Source organism: Danio rerio, chromosome 2 (assembly GCF_052040795.2).
Source record: "Danio rerio strain M-AB ecotype USA chromosome 2, GRCz13ab, whole genome shotgun sequence".
Classification (NCBI taxonomy): domain Eukaryota; kingdom Metazoa; phylum Chordata; class Actinopteri; order Cypriniformes; family Danionidae; genus Danio; species Danio rerio.
The window spans coordinates 39207501-39226433 of NC_141022.1; the positions used below are offsets into that span (position 1 = coordinate 39207501).

At 35.7% G+C, this 18933-nt stretch overlaps 1 protein-coding gene across 4 annotated transcripts in view; it reads left to right on the forward strand.

The window, feature by feature from the left end:
* Nucleotides 1–17690, forward strand: part of dhx9 (DEAH (Asp-Glu-Ala-His) box helicase 9) — a 19333-nt gene extending 1643 nt beyond the window's left edge. For 2 of the 4 annotated variants that reach the window (XM_087239867.1, XM_087239868.1), the window contains exons 5-29: nt 873–1006; nt 1099–1247; nt 2145–2287; nt 2369–2415; nt 2514–2650; nt 2733–2822; nt 2902–3063; nt 3171–3248; nt 5369–5560; nt 5655–5796; nt 5874–5956; nt 6297–6453; nt 6593–6690; nt 6971–7184; nt 7276–7370; nt 7452–7525; nt 8607–8759; nt 8837–8997; nt 9081–9192; nt 11446–11607; nt 11728–11855; nt 11948–12177; nt 13664–13779; nt 13863–14063; nt 16237–17690. In XM_087239867.1, the coding sequence (XP_087095993.1) occupies nt 2268–2287; nt 2369–2415; nt 2514–2650; nt 2733–2822; nt 2902–3063; nt 3171–3248; nt 5369–5560; nt 5655–5796; nt 5874–5956; nt 6297–6453; nt 6593–6690; nt 6971–7184; nt 7276–7370; nt 7452–7525; nt 8607–8759; nt 8837–8997; nt 9081–9192; nt 11446–11607; nt 11728–11855; nt 11948–12177; nt 13664–13779; nt 13863–14063; nt 16237–16570 (3186 nt within the window). In that variant the 5' untranslated portion in view covers nt 873–1006; nt 1099–1247; nt 2145–2267 and the 3' untranslated portion in view covers nt 16571–17690. 4 annotated transcript variants of the gene reach the window in all.
* The last annotated feature ends 1243 nt before the right edge of the window (nt 17691–18933 follow it).

Genomic DNA, 18933 nt, shown 5'->3' on the forward strand with positions numbered 1-18933 from the left:
ATACACATTTTTGTCATCACATAATCTCATAACCAAATCACATGACATTTTTTAATGCGTATGCTGGAATTTGTTCGGTAAAGGTGTTTCCATTGTAGTTTATCTGCATCTTTTCCTATAGAATAAAAGGCTTATTCTATTCAGTTATAAAATATAAAATTATATTCATATATAATTAATGCGCATTTTCAAAGTTGATGCTCATCTTGGTGTTTCAATCAACTGTTTTTTTTATGCGCAGATCTAAAATACACAAAAAAATAGTGGATGGAAACATATCTACTCTCTCACATATAAGTGGTTTTAAACTCTTATGACTTTCTTTTCTTTAAAGCAAGACATTTTGAAAAGTTGGAAAAAGCAGCCATAGTTTATTTCCATAGTAGTAACAAAAAATTTTGTAGAAGTCTATGGCTGCTTTTTTTTCCACTCCAACATTCTTCACTATATCTTCTATTGTGTTCAACAGAAGAAAATAAGTTAGGCAGGTTTAAAAAAGTGGGCGGATGAGTAGACTATGACAGGCCCTAATATGATGGTGATGAAGGAATTTGTTTTGTTCGTTTAGGTTGGGGGAAAACATTTTAAATATGCAAAAGTTTGAGAAGATGAATTGGTACATTTTTGCATTGTGTTTTAATTTTTTAGCTTTAATAAAAAAAAACTATTATTTTAATTATTTCTTAGTTTTTATTATCTTGGCTTTGATTTGTCTAGTCTTAATGCATCTACGATGGCATGTATATTTTACCTCTGTGTTCTTATGGAAAGAGCTTTGAGATGATACTTTTAAAGGCTCTATATAAAATGAAGTTTATTATGATTTTAAAAATGTGTACTTTACTAAACCGTCCAAAATCTTTGTGTCTCAGAATCTTGTGAGGGTTCTGCACCTGTCCCTGGAGTCACAGGTTTAGGCTACTCAGGACGTAATAATGCACCATGGGAGAGAGGAGCTAACCTGCAGGAGTATTACTCCAAGAAAGAGGAGCAGGATGCAAAAGCAGTAGGTCTTTTGTTTAGGCAGTTTGCTGTCTAATAAATAGAACTGTAGTTAAGTTTCTGAGAATGAATTGTTCTTTTTATAATACCCAAAAGACGTATGAATCAGAGGAAGTTGATCTGAATGCTGGCCTGCATGGGAACTGGACTCTGGATAATGCAAAGGCCCGTCTGAACCAGTTTTTTCAGAAGGAGAAAAATCAAACCGACTACAAGTATAGCCAAGTGGGCCCTGACCACAACAGGTCAGACTTCCATTTACTGTAACAGCTTATTATGTCACATGTTAAGGGTTTGTTTTTCTGCTGGACTGAAACAGTGACAGAGAACTCCTTGATGTGTATCAAATCTCAAGGAGATCTCAGATGACAAATCACGGATGTTACTTTTAAAACAAAATCACCAGTGTCATATGAGTGAATCTCACAAAACTCATCAAGAACATGTCCAGGTCATATTTCACTCCAGAGTTGTAAGAATGAATAATGGTAATTAAAATGGATGGGAATAATATACTTAATATCACAGTGCATCTAAAAGCAGAGTTAACTATTGATAAATAAAGATGGCTAGCTTTATTTTCAGGACATTAAAATATATAATAATATTGTTGATAATTATTGACCATATTTTCTCCTAAATATACTGGATATGAATGGTCCAAATTGTATTGAGGGAGACTAAAATAGGTAGCCCTGAAGCAAAATGAGTATAAGAAGGCATTTTTGTTGTTAAGTCATCTATAAGAAAAGCAAAAAAACAGCAGTGTGTTGACATTCAATATAAACAGCATTTATTAAGTTTCAAACCTAAGCTAATGTATTTAAAGTGAATCTGAAGCTAGTTATATTGAAGCTCTACGAACACTTGTGTCTCTTGTTCAGTACAAAAATGCAGCTCTTGTTTTTGGCCTGAAATGTGACCTGGATGTGTTTTTGTGAGATTCGCCCATGTGGTTCATACGATCTTAAAAAGAGGACACTAGAGATGCCAGAAATCACAGCCATACATGGGGGCAAACATGTGACATGACTTAGGCTCCACTAAGAGGTCACATGGTCAAGTGTGTGATTGGTTGGGTTTTGATGTGGGAGAGGTAAAATAATGTCTGGTTGTGATTTCTGGTGTCACTCGTCCATCAGGGGTCAAAGCCTCCAGTACCTAGAAAGGACAAAAACAAACAGCATGTTTAGAAGTCTGGCAGAAAAGCAAACCTGCTCTGGATTGGTTGTGCAGTACGGAGTCTGCACAGAAATGTTGATCTCATGCGCTGTCCGGTTAAAAGGTCAGTTTTTTTGCGCTACATTGTTAAAGACAAATGTAGGCTAAATAGGACATTTTCATGCTAACCTTTGCTTTGTTGTAGGAGTTTTATTGCTGAGATGACAATCTTTGTTAGACAGCTGGGTAGAAGTAAGTATCAGAATGCTTTTATGTACAATAATATATTCCTATAATAAATGGTAATGTCAAGTAGTTTCAGTCTGTTAATATCTGTTTTACTTTTCCAGGGGTTACTGCTCGTGAGCACGGCTCTACAAAGAAGCTGGCTGCCCAGTCTTGTGCTCTCTCTCTTGTCCGTCAGCTGTACCATTTGGGGGTTATAGAAGCTTACACAGGACAAACTAAGAAAAAAGAAGGAGAAAGCGTGAGTTGAACAGTCTAGTTCAACTATCTTTGAGGCCTGTGTGTTTGACACATCTAACTTTCTGTTTTGGTTGCTATGACAGGTAGATGTTTATCCAGTTAATGTCAATGATGATGTCCAACACCAGCTGTACAGTGTTGTGCAGGAACTTGGCATCCACATCCCTCCTCCTGTAAGTGTTGGACTGTAATCCTACTTGACTTTTACAAGAATAATATGTGCTTTAAATTTTGCTGTGTGTCTTGTTTTAGCCTCAAGACCCCAACAGTCCAGTGTCTCTGGTGCAAGGGAAATTGGCTCATTTTGAACCCTCTCAAAGGCAGAGCATGGCAGGTGTGGTGCCGTGGTCTCCACCACAGGTCAACTGGAACCCTTGGACCAGCTCCAACATTGACGAAGGACCACTAGCATTTGTGAGTCTGCTTTTCTGCATCGAGCTTTTCAATTGGTGTTTGCAAGCAAATTTGGGGTGGTCGATTTCATAACAATAAAAATGTTTTGTTCTTGTTTTTGGCTGCAGTGCACCCCAGAACAGATCAGCAATGACCTTCTGAATGAGCTCAACTATCAGCTTGAACAGGACCAAAATCTGCAGACGGTGAGATAAAAATGCCACTTTAAGACTCCATGAAATCAAATAGAAAATTTCAACGTGGTGATGTCATTGGCCATTGAACATTTCCTGACTGTTGTCAACCTAATTCATATATGTAACAAGAGGCGATTCAATCATAACTTAATGTTGTAACAGCTATCATAACATTATGTGTCAATAAGCGGGACCTTTTGGACTCTGTAGAAGCTATAGAAATTTGAAATGTAAAAGGAAATACATCAGGACCATTGTAATTATTACATCCCTCAAAATGATCTATATGAATTTTGTGTGTTTTAGTACGTGTATTAGATTTGATGCCATTTAGGCCCATTTTACACTTGCTATTTAAATATGTTTTTTTTTGTTTAGTTTTTTTTTAATCAGATCAGAGAAATGGTCATAACAAAATCTTGAACACATAAGAGATGCAGAATTCATAATAATTGCATGTTTTATTTAAAATAACATGTTCTAGAATAATAGTTATGTAAGTGTGCACCGTATTTTATCCCATTTTTATGTTCTATGTTACACCTTAGAAGTCAAATTCAAAGCAACTAAAAGTCTATTATGCGGGATGCCTTCATTATTACCCTAATTACTATCCTCTCTTCACTATATTTATTAGCTAGAGTTTTGTTTTAGGGTCATCTTTTGTGTTATCTTTCAAGGAATAATTAGATTCATACCTTACCACATGGTATCTTGATGGGTTCTGTGACTGAAGACAATGTCCACTCCAGGAAGAAAATTAATAAAAATACACTTTTATTAATAAATTAAATTTAGTGAAAACAAAGAATAAAACAAATTCAAGAACAAAATATAAACCTTTATTTTGCGCTGAAAATAAAGGGCCTAAAACTTTCAGTATACAGAAACTTGTTAAGCACGCTGCTGGTCTGCCTGTCCCAGCCTTTTATAGAGTATTCAAGCATTTGAATACAGGTGTGTCTTTAATGTTATAAGTCGTATAAGTTGTTACTGCTGATTTGCTTGCGTATATCTCTAAAAATGTTAATCAACATTTGGGCAGTTCATCGGGGCTTTCCTCCAAAGCCATATTATTTAGCTGGCGAAGAATATTTTCTTTTAAAGATAACGTTCTTATGCCCTTCTAGTTTGCAATTAAAACAGATTGTTAGAAGTGTCATGTGGACCATATCCTCTTTTAGCGCCAGCAGATGGCTGACCCATCTTAGTACGTCGTCCTTGACCTCTTCAAACTCTGTCGGAGATGCCACTCTCTTCTCTTACATTTCGTCTCATCTCTAATAGCTGTTTTTGCAAGCATAGGAATATCTGCACGTGTTAGTGAAGAACAATATTAATGGCTTTTCCTGTAATAAGTGACATGTCACAGTTTTTAAAAGATGGGTATTAAAAAAAACATTTCAAGTATAAATGGGCTTGTCAGTGCAAACTAGTTGTTGCTCACGGTGACCCGAGTTTGATTCCTGGCTTAAAGTTGAACATTTGACTGCTACTGATTGCGTTCTTAAACCCCTGATTGACCATTGTGTTCATATGCTCAACAGAAATGACTGTGATTGGCTGTGACAGTCATCAGCTCACCAAACTCACCACTTTTACTGATTGTAACCACAGATACAGGGACACTGGAGAGTTTTAAAGCCGCGATTCATCAGCAGATCACTAATATATCAGCTTATAGACAAACCAGCTGATTTACATATCTTTGAAATACTCCAGATGACCTTCACGTCCAAATTACAGTCATTTCTGTTGAGCATGTGAACACAATGGCAAATCAGCACTGATTAAGAACGTACTCAAAAGTGCTCAAATGTTAGCTGGAAACTGACTTTTTATAAAATTTCTGTATCGATTGGTAACGAATTCCAGTAGTGTTACAGCTTTACCTTGCATGTTCTGTTTATGTAAAATCACTTTTGTAAGTGGACTCCAAATTGGGAAGTTGCCATTTCCCAGGTTTAATGAGAATTATGTCAATGCTGAAAGTGTGCATGCTTTAAGCTTATAATACTTCATAGAAAGGCTCGTTTTTGGTGGTGTTCAGTGTGAGCATCGTTTATGGTGAAAATGGATATAAAGTTTCAATAGTCTGGTACTGAACATTAAGCATGTTCTTCTTACAGATTCTAACGGAACGAAGTCAGCTACCAGTCAAGAACTTTCAGGAGCAAATCATGTCCACCATTTACAATAATCCAGTGGTCATCATCCGTGGAGCTACCGGCTGTGGAAAGACCACTCAGGTTCCTCAGTACATCTTGGACGAGTTCATAAAGGGAGGCAGAGCATCCGATTGCAATATCGTTGTTACTCAGGTCAGTCCGGTGAAATGGTCATTTATTTTGTGCGTTGGCATACCACAAGGAGATCGCCTGTGTGACTTCCCTCTGCTGTTATTCCTCCTCCTAGCCAAGACGTATCAGTGCTGTTTCAGTGGCAGAACGCGTGTCTTTCGAGAGAGGTGAAGATGTGGGCAAAAGCTGTGGCTACAGTGTGCGTTTTGAGTCTTTCCTGCCCAGACCTCATGCCAGCATCCTCTTCTGCACAGTTGGTACGTTCCAGTTTTTTAAATTCCCTTACTCTGTGACACAAAAGCACTTAATGTTGCTAAAAGACTTTTATTCACAGGGGTGTTACTGAGGAAGCTAGAGTCTGGTATCCGTGGGATCAGTCACGTGATCGTGGATGAAATCCATGAGAGGGACATAAATGTAAGACCATACCATTTGTTTTTAAAGGGAGAGTCAACCCAAACTAAAAATGTGCTCATTTTAATAGTTTCGTTTTTTTCTGTTGAGCACAAAAGAAGATATTTTGAAGTATGTTTGTAGCTATTGATTTCCATTGTATGAAAAAATACTATGGAAATCAACAGCTGCTAATTTTCCACATTAATCAAAGTATCTTCTTTTGTGTTCAACATGAGATAAAGGTAAAGGGGAGTTACTCATGACATAATTTTTATTATTGGGTGAACTTTTCCTTTAAGTTAGTTACAGAGATGTGTGTTCGGTTTCACCAAATTCACACAAAAAAAATTTTCCCGTCTAGACTGATTTCCTGTTGGTGGTGTTGAGAGACGTGGTCCAGGCTTACCCTGATGTGCGTGTCATCCTCATGTCTGCCACCATTGACACCACCATGTTTAAGGAATACTTCTTCAACTGTCCTGTCATCGAGGTACATGGACGTGCACATCCTGTGCAAGGTAAGAAGCATGATTTAACAATGCACTGCATTATAAGTTTAATTATAATACTTTTCTTAAATAATATTGTCATCTCACATGCTGGAATGAGGGTAGCTGCTGCTTAATAATTCTATTGTTATATTTTATATACGTTCAGAGTATTTTCTAGAAGACTGCATTCAGATGACTCAGTTTGTACCACCACCAATGGACCGGAAGAGAAAAGATAAAGATGACGAGGGTGGAGATGAGGATGTATGCTTTGCTTTTTGTTTTGCTTGTTGTTTTTTTAGGTTAACAGATAATACACTCTTTTTTTAAATTAAGTTACATTTAATTCTATTAAAATTATTACTTTATGACTGTTTATAGCTCTTAGAGTTAAAGCTAATTATTAAGATGTTATAGTGTAATTATTATGTTTTTTTATTCAGAAAGGATGCACTTAACTCCTCAAAGTCCAAGCCGTTATGACAAAATAATTATAAATAAAATACAACATTTCTAACAAAACAGCTTGACTTGTCTATTTCAGGTGAACTGTAATGTCATCTGTGGTTCTGAGTACAGTCCAGAAACCAAGCGTGCCATGTCTCAGCTGAACGAGAAGGAAACCTCATTTGAGCTGATTGAGGCTTTGCTGAAATACATTGAAACTCTGGAAGTACCAGGAGCTGTGCTAGTCTTCCTTCCAGGCTGGAACCTCATCTATTCTATGCAGAAACACCTGGAGATGAACCCACACTTCGGTCTGTAATTTTAACACTTCCTCTGAAAAGACTTTTGCCATTTTTTTTTTAACATTTAATCACTAACCTTCCAATGTTGTGTCTTTGTAAGGTGGTCACCAATACCGAATCCTGCCCCTTCACTCTCAGATCCCGAGGGAAGAACAGAGGCGAGTGTTCGAGCCTGTGCCAGACGGTGTGACTAAGGTATGTGAAAGTTTAGTTCTGCATTTTATAAAATGATCAATGAAAACTTTTGGTTTAAACCAATTTCGCTTCACACCACAGGTCATTTTGTCTACTAACATTGCTGAGACCAGCATCACCATCAATGATGTGGTCTTCGTACTCGACTCCTGCAAGTAAGAAACATTTTTATTGAACATGCTGTGTGTAGAATTCAGAAAGCCATAATATTTTGGGCACCCGTGTATTGCAGCTATTTGCTCATCAGCGCATAACTGTCAGTGTAGTTCTATTGCTTTAAATACAAGTAAAAAAAAATGTAAAATGACATGTGTAGCAATAAACTAATAGAAGAATTCAGACACTAGACACACTCTGAGAACATTTACATGAGTATATAAATATATGCTTCGCTTTTTCCTTTTTTATAGGGCAGCAGCAAAATATGTTTTTGTTCATACAATGGGGGTCAATGGTATAAATGTTTTAATCAAATACTTTCTCACACAAAACAAAGCCATACAGGTCTGAAATTATATAAGAGTAAATCTAAATCTTCTCTATACTAAAGCAAAATCTCACCTTCATACATGTAACCACTAATAAGCTACATTCTAAACAAACAAAAAACGTGAAAAGATCAGTGCTCAAATAATCAAACTCTTCTAAAATTAGCCCTTAATAGGAGGAAAATCGAATTATTCTTTTAATTATTTATGTAAGATGCCATATTGGACACCAGACTTAAACACAGACATTTGCTTAATGGAGAAGTTGCTCCAAAATGTCAGTATTGTAGTAACATGCTAAATGTAAACTGCATACTTCTGCAATGGCCAATTATTAATGTTATGAGACAACGGTGGAGAGACTTTGAAGTAATTGTTTTTAAATGTGAATCAGTTAAAGGTTTATTGAGTTATAATGTTTTTAAAAAACTTTAATTTTTATTTTGTGTATTATTTATTGTTGTTTGTATTTTTATTTTTATGAGCCTTTGTGTTATAGAAAAGTGTAATTTATAAAGACGTCAAAAAACTCGGGGTTTGTTGCCATCAAATTAAAGCTTACATGGAAATAAAGTCTAAACTGTCTACACTAAACTAAAATTAGGTTAATAACAATTGGAACACAAAATTGCAAGTGCATTTGACATTTGTGTATGAGATTTTGAAATTGGCATTGTATCTTTTTACAGTGTTTATGTCCTGTTTTGTCCACAAATGACTTGACAAATTTCAAACGTGTGTCATTCAGGCAGAAGGTGAAGCTGTTCACTTCTCACAACAATATGACTAACTACGCCACTGTGTGGGCCTCTAAAACCAACCTGGAGCAGAGGAAGGGACGCGCTGGCCGAGTCAGACCAGGCTTCTGCTTTCACCTGTGCAGTCGGGCTCGTTTTGAAAAGTATGAAATCTCATTCTTCGTCTTAGTCTCCAAGTCAAACAGTATATGAAGTTCTTACTGTAATATTTGTCGTGCAGACTTGAGACCCACATGACTCCAGAGATCTTCCGTACGCCGCTGCATGAGGTGGCGCTCAGCATTAAATTACTGAGGCTGGGAGGCATTGGGAATTTCCTGTCCAAAGCCATCGAGCCACCACCATTGGATGCCGTTATTGAGGCTGAACATACTCTAAGAGGTAGAACTTCTGCTACTTTTTTTTTTTTTGATACCAGTGATGTTCAGGTAAACAAAATCCAACAAGTGAATGTTGTTCCCCAGAGCTGGATGCTTTAGACAGTAATGATGAGCTCACTCCACTGGGACGCATTCTGGCCAAACTGCCCATCGAACCACGACTGGGGAAGATGATGATCATGGGATGCATCTTTAAGTAGGTTCTTTTATCCAGCGTTTTCTGTTTGTGAACTGGAGGAATATTTATTATGCCATCCTGTCACATTTATCTCTGAAATTTAAAATGGAAAAACCAGTAATATATAATTACGAATACATAAAAGTTTAGACTTTTTCAAAGCAAGTGAAGCTCACAAAGGCTTCTAATTTATCAAAAGTACTGTACATATGTTAATACTGTGAGATGTAATAACAAAATACATTTTCATGAATAAATTAGCATATTTAAAAGCTCTATTTAAAGGTCATATTGCAGGCCCATAATACTGATTGTTTTTTTTTACATCTCAACACTGTTCTACAAACTACTAAGTTTTGCCTATTTGTCAGAAAGACTGTTTTAATAGTTTTAACATTTAATTACGATCACTTATTCATATACTCATATTCATTTAAGAAATTTTAATTTAATTATATATACTTTTAATAGTTACATGTCAATATATGTTTCAAGTTTATATATAAATGTCTGAATATTGAATGCCAAATGTTGGTGAAACATTATTTGACTTAAATTTAAAAAATGTTTGTATTTTGTGAGTTATGTAAAGCAATAGGCACTTTTATAAATGTAATGCATATTTCAAATGTAAATTATTTTTTTAATTTGCGTATATTTTTCATTTATCAATTATTTATCTATTTTATTTATTTGTTTGTTCATTTTGTTTGATTTATATATATATATATATATATATATATATATATATATATATATATATATATATATATATATATATATATATATATATATATATTTTTTTTTTTATAATTTACTTGATTATTAAAGCTGAGTCAGCACAAAAAAAAAATTCTCACAGAGAGTGAACATGTTTAATTTCTCCTGCTGATCTAAAACCTGTAATTAATTTGTATAAATACGGATAATGGCAAAAGAAATGGGACAATTGTACAAAAAACAAATGGCAAGAGATCAACCCAAGTCTATTAACCCAAGTGTATAAAAGACGCTTTAAATTGTAATTTTTGAGAGCAAGCAAGATCAGTCTATTTATACCAGATGCCGAATTTGTCACTCTAGGTTGACAGACTTGTACTGAAGAATGATGTACTACTAATGTGTAGTCACTAGCCCCTTTCACACAGTGATACCGGTAAATATCTGGAAAATTTCCGGAACGACTTTACCGGTATATTCAAAAAAGTGCTGTTCACACAGGCGAGGACGTTACGGAAATTTTCCGGAAAAGAGCATTCACACATCCATTCCAAAATACCGGTAAATTCTGACGTCATTCACCACAAATGAGCTTTAAACGGCTGCGCTTGTATTTGTAAACATTTGACTAAATTACAAACTCTGTGGATGATCAATATTGTGAACAACTTTCGCAGGATCACTTTCGCATGTCGAGATGTTCATAATATGTGCGTGTGCAGGCGCTCACAGGCTGTTTCAAAGGCACACGCAAAGCTTAAAGGTAAACAAACAACGGCTTATCATAAGCATGTCATCGATGATTATTTAGACAGTTGGCATAAAGAAGAACATATAAACGTGATCTGACTAACTTCTAGCAGCTAAATGTGTCTGGAAAAATATTCAAAGGTTTTTATTCTCACAAACCGCGCGGACGTAAATGCGTCTGACTGTTGTGATTGGCTAAAGCAGACGTCTCATGTCAGCACGTTCTAGACGTGCACGCGCTTATTACGGTAATCTTCCTTCTGCATTCACACAGCGCAGCATGCCGGCAAATTGCCGGTAATGTTACAACTTCTCTTTCCGGAAAATAGCCAGAACGAATTTACCGGTATTTTCAAAAAGGACATGTTCACACATACAAGCTTTCTGGAAAATTGCCGGCAATTTTCCGGAAAGGTCTGTATGTGTGAAAGGGGCTACTGTCAAGCCTCGCTCGCCATAAAGCATATTTTAGACAAGATTTTTATACTCTGAGCACTTTGATGGGTGTTTTTAAATAGTATCCCAATGAAGACCCTTAAGATATTTATCAAAAATTTAACTGAAAAATCATATCTGATGCTTTAATAAAGTACATTTTTGTCACTTTAATTATATATTTTAATTATATTACTTTAATTATAATGTAATGTATTTTTAATCTATGTTAATCTTACTATGAAATAGCCATACATAGCTGATGTGGCATCATAAAAACAACCAAATCCTTAATTGTTATTACCAATGTGTTTCTTTTTTTCCACTTACCAGTTGTGTTGACTTATTGGTGTGTGTTTTTGTTAGTGTTGGAGATGCAGTGTGCACCATCTCAGCAGCAACCTGTTTCCCAGAGCCCTTCATCAGCGAGGGAAAACGCCTTGGCTTTGTTCATAGAAACTTTGCAGGCTCACGTTTCTCCGATCACGTGGCCTTGCTCTCTGTCTTCCAGGCCTGGGATGAAGTTCGGTGGGTTCTGAGGGCATTATACAAACTTTATAGACACTCTGCATTGTGCTTTGTTTTTTTTACATTTATCAATTTGATTTCTTGTGGAATTTGCTATGTAAAAATCTTCTTCATTTTCAGGGTGGGAGGTGAGGATGCAGAGATTAGATTTTGTGAGCACAAGAGGCTGAACATGCCCACATTAAGGATGACCTGGGAGGCCAAAGTCCAGCTGAAAGAGATCCTTGTTAACGTTGGCTTCCCTGAAGGTTCTACCATCCTTTTAAATAATGTTATAACAACCAAGAGATATATTTTTTGTGTAAATCTAAAGTGGATTTTTTTTTTCTGTTTCTTTTAGAGTGTCTCCTAAATCAGGTGTTTAACAACGTGGGACCAGATAATAACTTGGATTTGGTCATCTCTCTGTTGACGTTTGGTTCCTATCCCAATGTGTGTTACCACAAAGAAAAGAGGAAGATCCTGACTACAGAAGGGCGAAATGCTCTCATCCACAAATCCTCTGTCAACTGTCCTTTCAGCAACCATGATTTGAAGTATCCATCTCCATTTTTTGTCTTTGGGGAAAAGGTTTGTTTTTAAGAGTCTTGTTTGAAACTACTGATTTTTTTAAGTTTAAACTTGATTTAGACTGTAGACACAAGGCTGTCAGTCGCACAGTGTCAAGTCTCCTAAAGGAGCTCCAGATAGAAACTTTTTGTTTTGTGGTCCCCTTATGATTAAAGTTGTTGCACGTCTGCCCGTTTCTGCCTCTGAATGAGAGAGTTCTAGTTACTTGTACATTTTAGGGTAGCATTTAGAAAATTCAAAACGCCTTCGAAGAGCACAACCTTAAAAACCTCACTGCCAGCTAGCGTTTCGGAAGTGTTATTGCAGAGCGACACAAACAGCAAGCAGAAGTATAAATGCACGACTACGTACAAGGCAGGTGCTGTGGGTCACCCCAATCACTCGATGCAGAAGTATAAATACTTTTCAGCTCCCTGGACTTTATCAGTTTAAAGAGAATTTGATTAGACAAAAATACTGTAGTCCATATTGAGTCATTTTGGGCTGTTTCCCTGAAGACCAATTGTACTTTTTAATTTAATTTATCAATAACAAATTCACTAAATATTTATAATACTACTTACTAAAATGATACAAAAATGTGTCACTGTTCTATAAATGTTTATTTTGTTTTTAATAACATTGAATTGAGTAATTATTGCCAAATATCAAATAATTGTCAAGTATAAAGTTAAAAACTATTTTACATTGTAATGTTTACACAATATATAATAATAACATATAATAATATCATAATTTTATACTATTTTTAAATCAAATTGTTACAAACTGTTCTGCTTTAGACAGCCTGCAACATAAACAAGCACACGCCATCAATCAAATAATTAAAAAATGAAGATTAATTAAGTAATTCAAACAAGCATCAAATTAAAAATAAATAATCTTTTAAACAATCAAAAATTCTGGTGCTGGTGGAGAATAATCAATAAACAACCGAACAAAAGAGGAATCCTTTTATCATGCACTCATCACCTACAACGCGACACACCGATAATGTTCTCCAACCTGTGCACAAGGGAACCTCAAGACAAGAGCACTATCTAGTGGCCAGCCCAGCACCAGCAAAAGAAAACAAAACCATAACCAACTAAATAGCCCGGTGGAGAACATAACATTATTATTATATATTTATGTAAAAACCTTACCAACCCAAATGTTTAAAGCTGTGTATATCTACTAAAGATTTTAGTAACTCTTAAATCATTAGATAATGTGAACTAACAAAAGCAATATAGTTTTATAGTATTCAGTAATGTTAATGAAAATGTATTTTTTGTACACAAGTCATTTTTTATATATTAGTAACTGTCGAAGCTAAAATATATTTATGATTAATTTCAAACTAATATTTTTAATTTTTGATTACACATGAAACCTTATTCTTAGGTAGTAACTAGTTGTTGTGTTTTTTTATTTATTTTATTTATTTATTTATTTTTTGCTTTCAGGAATACATAAGCATAATTTTGTCACTCTGTAATTCCAGATCCGAACTCGAGCCATCTCAGCCAAATCCATGACTCTTGTCAGTCCTCTTCAACTCATTCTGTTCGGCTCAAAGAAGATCACATCCAATGGAGAAGTTGTTGAGCTTGACGACTGGTATGTTTTATAAAGCTTCAAATTATAAACGAAAGTATGAGCACTCCAAGTTAAATCATTCTAAATATTCATGTCTTGTGCAGGATCAAACTGCAGATTCCTCATGATGTGGCTGCTGGTGTGGCCGGCCTGAGGGCAGGATTGGAGGCGCTGGTGGTGGAAGTGACCAAAGATCCAGAATACATAAGAAATCTGGATCCTCTTAATGAGCGCTTGCTGAACGTCATTCGGCTCGTGTCGAGACCCTCGTCAGCAGGCATCAACCTCATGGCCTCCAACCCACGGTGAGATCATTGAGCCCTTATACTAAGTTGATTTGTTAAGGATGAAGTTCCAACTGAATAGGCCTGGGTGGTTCATCAATATGAAATTGCAAGCATGATTGAGCAAAGCTGCGATTGTGATCAGTAGTAAATCTTCACCGAAGGCACTCTCCTGTGAAAATGCCAAACACTATTACAAAGGAAACCTAGGAAACCCCCATTGTTGCTTTATAAACAAGATTTAACTGCTTTTATTTTTTCAGCTTGACTAATAAACACACGTTCTTGTAATCATCTCACAGGATTTATTTTAAACACCTAACTGAAGTTAAAAGTGAATTTGGAGTAAAAAAATAACCTTATTATATGTGGTATTTTTATTTGCAGCAATTACCACACAGAGCCATAGTTCAATGAAAAGTGAGGCAAACAGCTGTCATTATCACTGAATGATTATCTTAATTTTATTATGATTTTATTTAATCTGTTTAGATTTTAAACACTATTTTGCACTGTAGTAAACTGAAAAAATGCAGATAAAAATCACCTTCAATTTATCGTCCAGCTGTCTTAATGAAGACCGCAATAATCATAGACATGATGAGATGACATGCGTATGTGTGATAGGTTTAATGGATTAATGGAACTTTGTTGGCAGCTGGCTCTCTGCAACCTTCACATGGTCCCTCACTATAGCTAAGCAGGGCTGCGCCCAGTCAGTACCTAGATGGGAGACCACATTGAAAAGCTAGGTTGCTGCCAGAAGTGTTGTTGGTGAGACCAGCAGCGGGCACTCAACCTGTAGTTTGTGTGGATCCTAATCCCCCAATATATTGATGGGGACTCTATACTGCTAAGTGAGCATTGTCTTTCAGATGAGACGTTAAACCGAGGTCCTGACTCTCTGTGGTCGTTAAAAATCCCAGGATGTCCTTCGAAAAGAGGCATCCTGGTGAAATTTGCCCACTGGCCTCTGTCCATGATGGCCTCCTAATCATCCCCATATAAAAATTAGCTTCATTATTGTGTCTCCTCTCCACCAATAAGCCAGTGTGTGGCTTCCGCCGCGTCATCCAGGTAGATGCTGCACACCTGGTAGTGGATGAGGAGATTTGAGTGTCCAGAAAAGAGCTATATAAATGTAAAGAATTATTATATCAAATAATGGACTTTAAACAGGTTGTTTGAATTTGGCTACTTTGAGCTCATTAGTACTTTTAAAAGTGCTTTTAGTATTAAATTATTGTAGTTTGGTGGCTTAGGTCTGATCTGTGTTTACTTGTATTCGTCTTTATTTTTACATATTCTTTAAGCTTATGGGACATTCCACCAGAAACGTACATTTCACTAATGAAAAAAGTGACAAGGCCTGACCTTTAAGATTGTCCTCTTTAAAAAAAATTATACAAAAACAAGCATAAAATCATACAATTCAATAATAAAAATTCATCCTTGATCTCTGTGAGCTTCTCCTTCATTAAATGATGTCACTTTCTTTGAGTCATAGCCTTAAAAAATGTAATGCAAGTGTGACCGGACTGACAAACATGGAGACAATTGTAAAATAGTATTTATTTGTAGAATTTATTCGTAGTTTCATGTTTTTAATGAATTGATGTGAATGATAACAACCTAAACTTACTATTTCTGAAGTTGTATTTATTTTTAATAGGTTTTTAGCAGAACAAAACTATTAAAGCTGTAGGTTCAATTAGACTGAGGACAAGGACAGTAACAGGGTTTGTACATTCACAAAATGTTTTTAATGAAGAAAAATATCTGAGAACCAAATGAATGACATATTCCTTTACAGCACAACTCACAGAAATTAACAATCAGTCCATTTTAGAAATGTTTGGGACGAAATGCTTTTTATTTATTGTAAGTTTTATTTCATGTACAGATAATGTACATTTCTGGTAGAATGTCCCTTATATTGTTAAATTTGAAAGGTTTTTCTTCTGTTAAAATACATATTTAGTTTTATCCAACATTATACTGATGCACTTGGTTAGGAGAAAGTCTCAAATAGTCTAAAAAGGCTTATTTAAACTTCAGTTATACCTTGAGCTCAGCAATAATGCATCTCGACTGACTGCTTTTAATTGGATCACAGAAAATACATTAATTTCATGTGGAAACAGCGCTTGAGGTGTTATGGTTGTGTAACTCATCATCTTTTGGGTTTTTACAGCTTTGGAGATGGTCCACGTCCACCTAAGATGGCCCGGACTGACTTTGGAGGCGGTGGAGATTTTAGGGGAGGAGGAGGATACAGAGGTGGTGGAGGATACAGAGGAGGTGGAGGAGGATACAGAGGAGGTGGAGGATATCAGGGTGGTGGGGGAGGATATCGTGGTGGAGGCGGTGGAGGATACAGGGGGTATGGAGGAGGAGGTGGATATAGGGGATCTGGGGGATATAGGGGGTCTAGTGGAGGTGGAGGTTACGGAGGCGGAGGGAGAGGATTCAGAGGAGGAGGAGGAGGTGGTGGTGGCGGCTGGGGGGGAAACAGGGGTGGATATTAGAATTGATCGTCTGAGCATGGAAATATGCAAGAAGGTAAATTATGTGTAAGTTTGGTCGGTTCTCAGTCTTTTTTCTTTTTATTTGTAAGAAAGCATGACAAAAATAAAAACATTAATGTCATACTGTATACTAATGACAGTAATTTTGGCTAAAAGTTAATAAAAAATAGCTATTTGTGACCATCAGTGTCTCAATCCTTTTTTTATTGATAGCAAATATATGCTTAGTGTTGTATTCTAATAAAAATCATCAGTTTTTTTATTATTATTGTGTTTTAAATCAATTGTTCTCCACTGCTTGTTTAAGCAAATTTTTAATCAGATATTAGCACTGCAGCAATTCAACGCATTTAGGGATGTAGACGTTATGATGATACAATACTTCTGTTCAAACAGCATCAGAAAGAGGAAGAATAGTGATTTAAGTTGATCCCTAATGAATTTACTTCCTACCAATTCAACTTCAATTGCTTGTAAACCTTTATGAGTTTCTTTATTCTGTTCAAAGTCAGTGGTTATTGGGTTCCAGCTTGCTTTAAAATATATTAGTTTGTGTTTAACAGAATACAGAAACTCATAAATGTCTGGAACAAGTGTCGGCACCTATAGCCTAATGGTTAAGTGTGACAAATAGCACCATGATGCTCACGACAACCCGGGTTAGATTCGCAGCTCAAGGTCCTATGTCAATCCTCCTCTTTCTGTTCCCAATGTTTCCTGTCTGTGTCTGTCCTCCTAATATCCTATTCCAGTAAAAAGTGGAAATAAATAAATAAATTAAATAGAAAATGTCTGGATTATTGACACGGGTGAACTATTCAGCCAAATTGAATGAAAAAGGGAAGTTTAACCTGATAATAGCAACATGTACCTGATAAACTTGTCTGTCTGTTTTTGCGGGTGTGCATGTTAAAAAAATAAGGCCAATTTTGATCTGTAAGAAAATTGTTGAAAACCCAAACTTGAACTTACTGGTGTGAATCAAAAACTCAGTTTCCAGATGTGTGCTTTTGCAGCAACTCCTGACAAGTATTGTATCCAGATTGAGCAATGCTTAAGATATGAATGTCAAATCTGTTTTTTATAAACAACAAAATAAATGAAATATTTGTAGTTGGAAGAGTGTGTCCCTGCCTATAAAACGGTATGAGAACTTTGGAACGTTGAGATCTGATGTTGTGTTATCTTCTGAGACGTATGAATCTCTTTATATGCTAATTTTTTTCATCTGTTGAGCGCTTGTGAAACATTGATATATTTGACTTGATTTATTTTATTTAAACTTTTTTTATTTATTTTATTTTGACTTTATAAAAATCATGGCTTAAATATGTGGACTAGATTGGGGAAACAATTCATTAGAAAATACCAGCAAACAAAGTTTAAGACTTTAAATTTATCGTTAGTTTTTGCTTAATTGCTGTGTTTGATGAGTAAAAACAGCATTGTGAGAAGCATGTGTTTATTTGAATAATTACCTCGGATCTGACGTTTGTTGCGTTACTTTAGCATTGCAGACGCGTTTGCTAATTATTGCCAATAGAGGGCGATTTAAACCAGCAGCGGATCAAGTTGAAATATAATTGGGGGGTAACTTAAGAGGATAGTTCACCCCCTAAAAAAGTAAAATTGTGTCCAATTGAGTTTTTTTTTCTTCAAGTGAACACAAAGGAAGATGTTCTGAGGAAAGTTAGAGAAAAGCAGCCATTGACTTCTGTAGCATTTTTCTTAATGTCAATGATTTCCCCCAACATTCTTCATATTATATTGCTTCATGTCGAACAGAAGAAAGAAATTCTTTTTAAACATTGTTTATTGTGTTTTTCCAAGTTAAACACAGAGTACACACCCCAAACCTCCAACCTGTAGTGTCCCAAATAAACCATGAATAAATTTAAAGAAACGGAGAAACAAATCTTGCCACTTTTTCAAACAAAACACAATTTTTTGCAAAGGTATATAAGATGACACTTTTTTTAATCCACTTGTAAGTAGATGGTGGTTTAGAATCTTTCCATCTCAAAGTTATACACTTTATGGCAGCTATAGGGCGAGTCTGACAAATCTTAGATTAATCCTCTCTTGATCAAGTAGTGTAGAAAAAAAGGTACAAATCTGTACCTAAAAGGTCCACATTAATACCTCAAGGATACATATTAGTACCTTAAAAGTACAAAATTGTTTCTCCTAAAATTTTTAGGTACCAGTATATATACTTTTAAGGGTACCAATATGGACCCTTTAAGTACAAAGCTTTGAAAAGGTACCACTTCAGTGACAGCTCGCATAGCTTTATTTCTGAGAGTGTATGGCAATAACCCCTAAGACCTCTTTTTAATATTCTTCTATGTCATGACAAGACA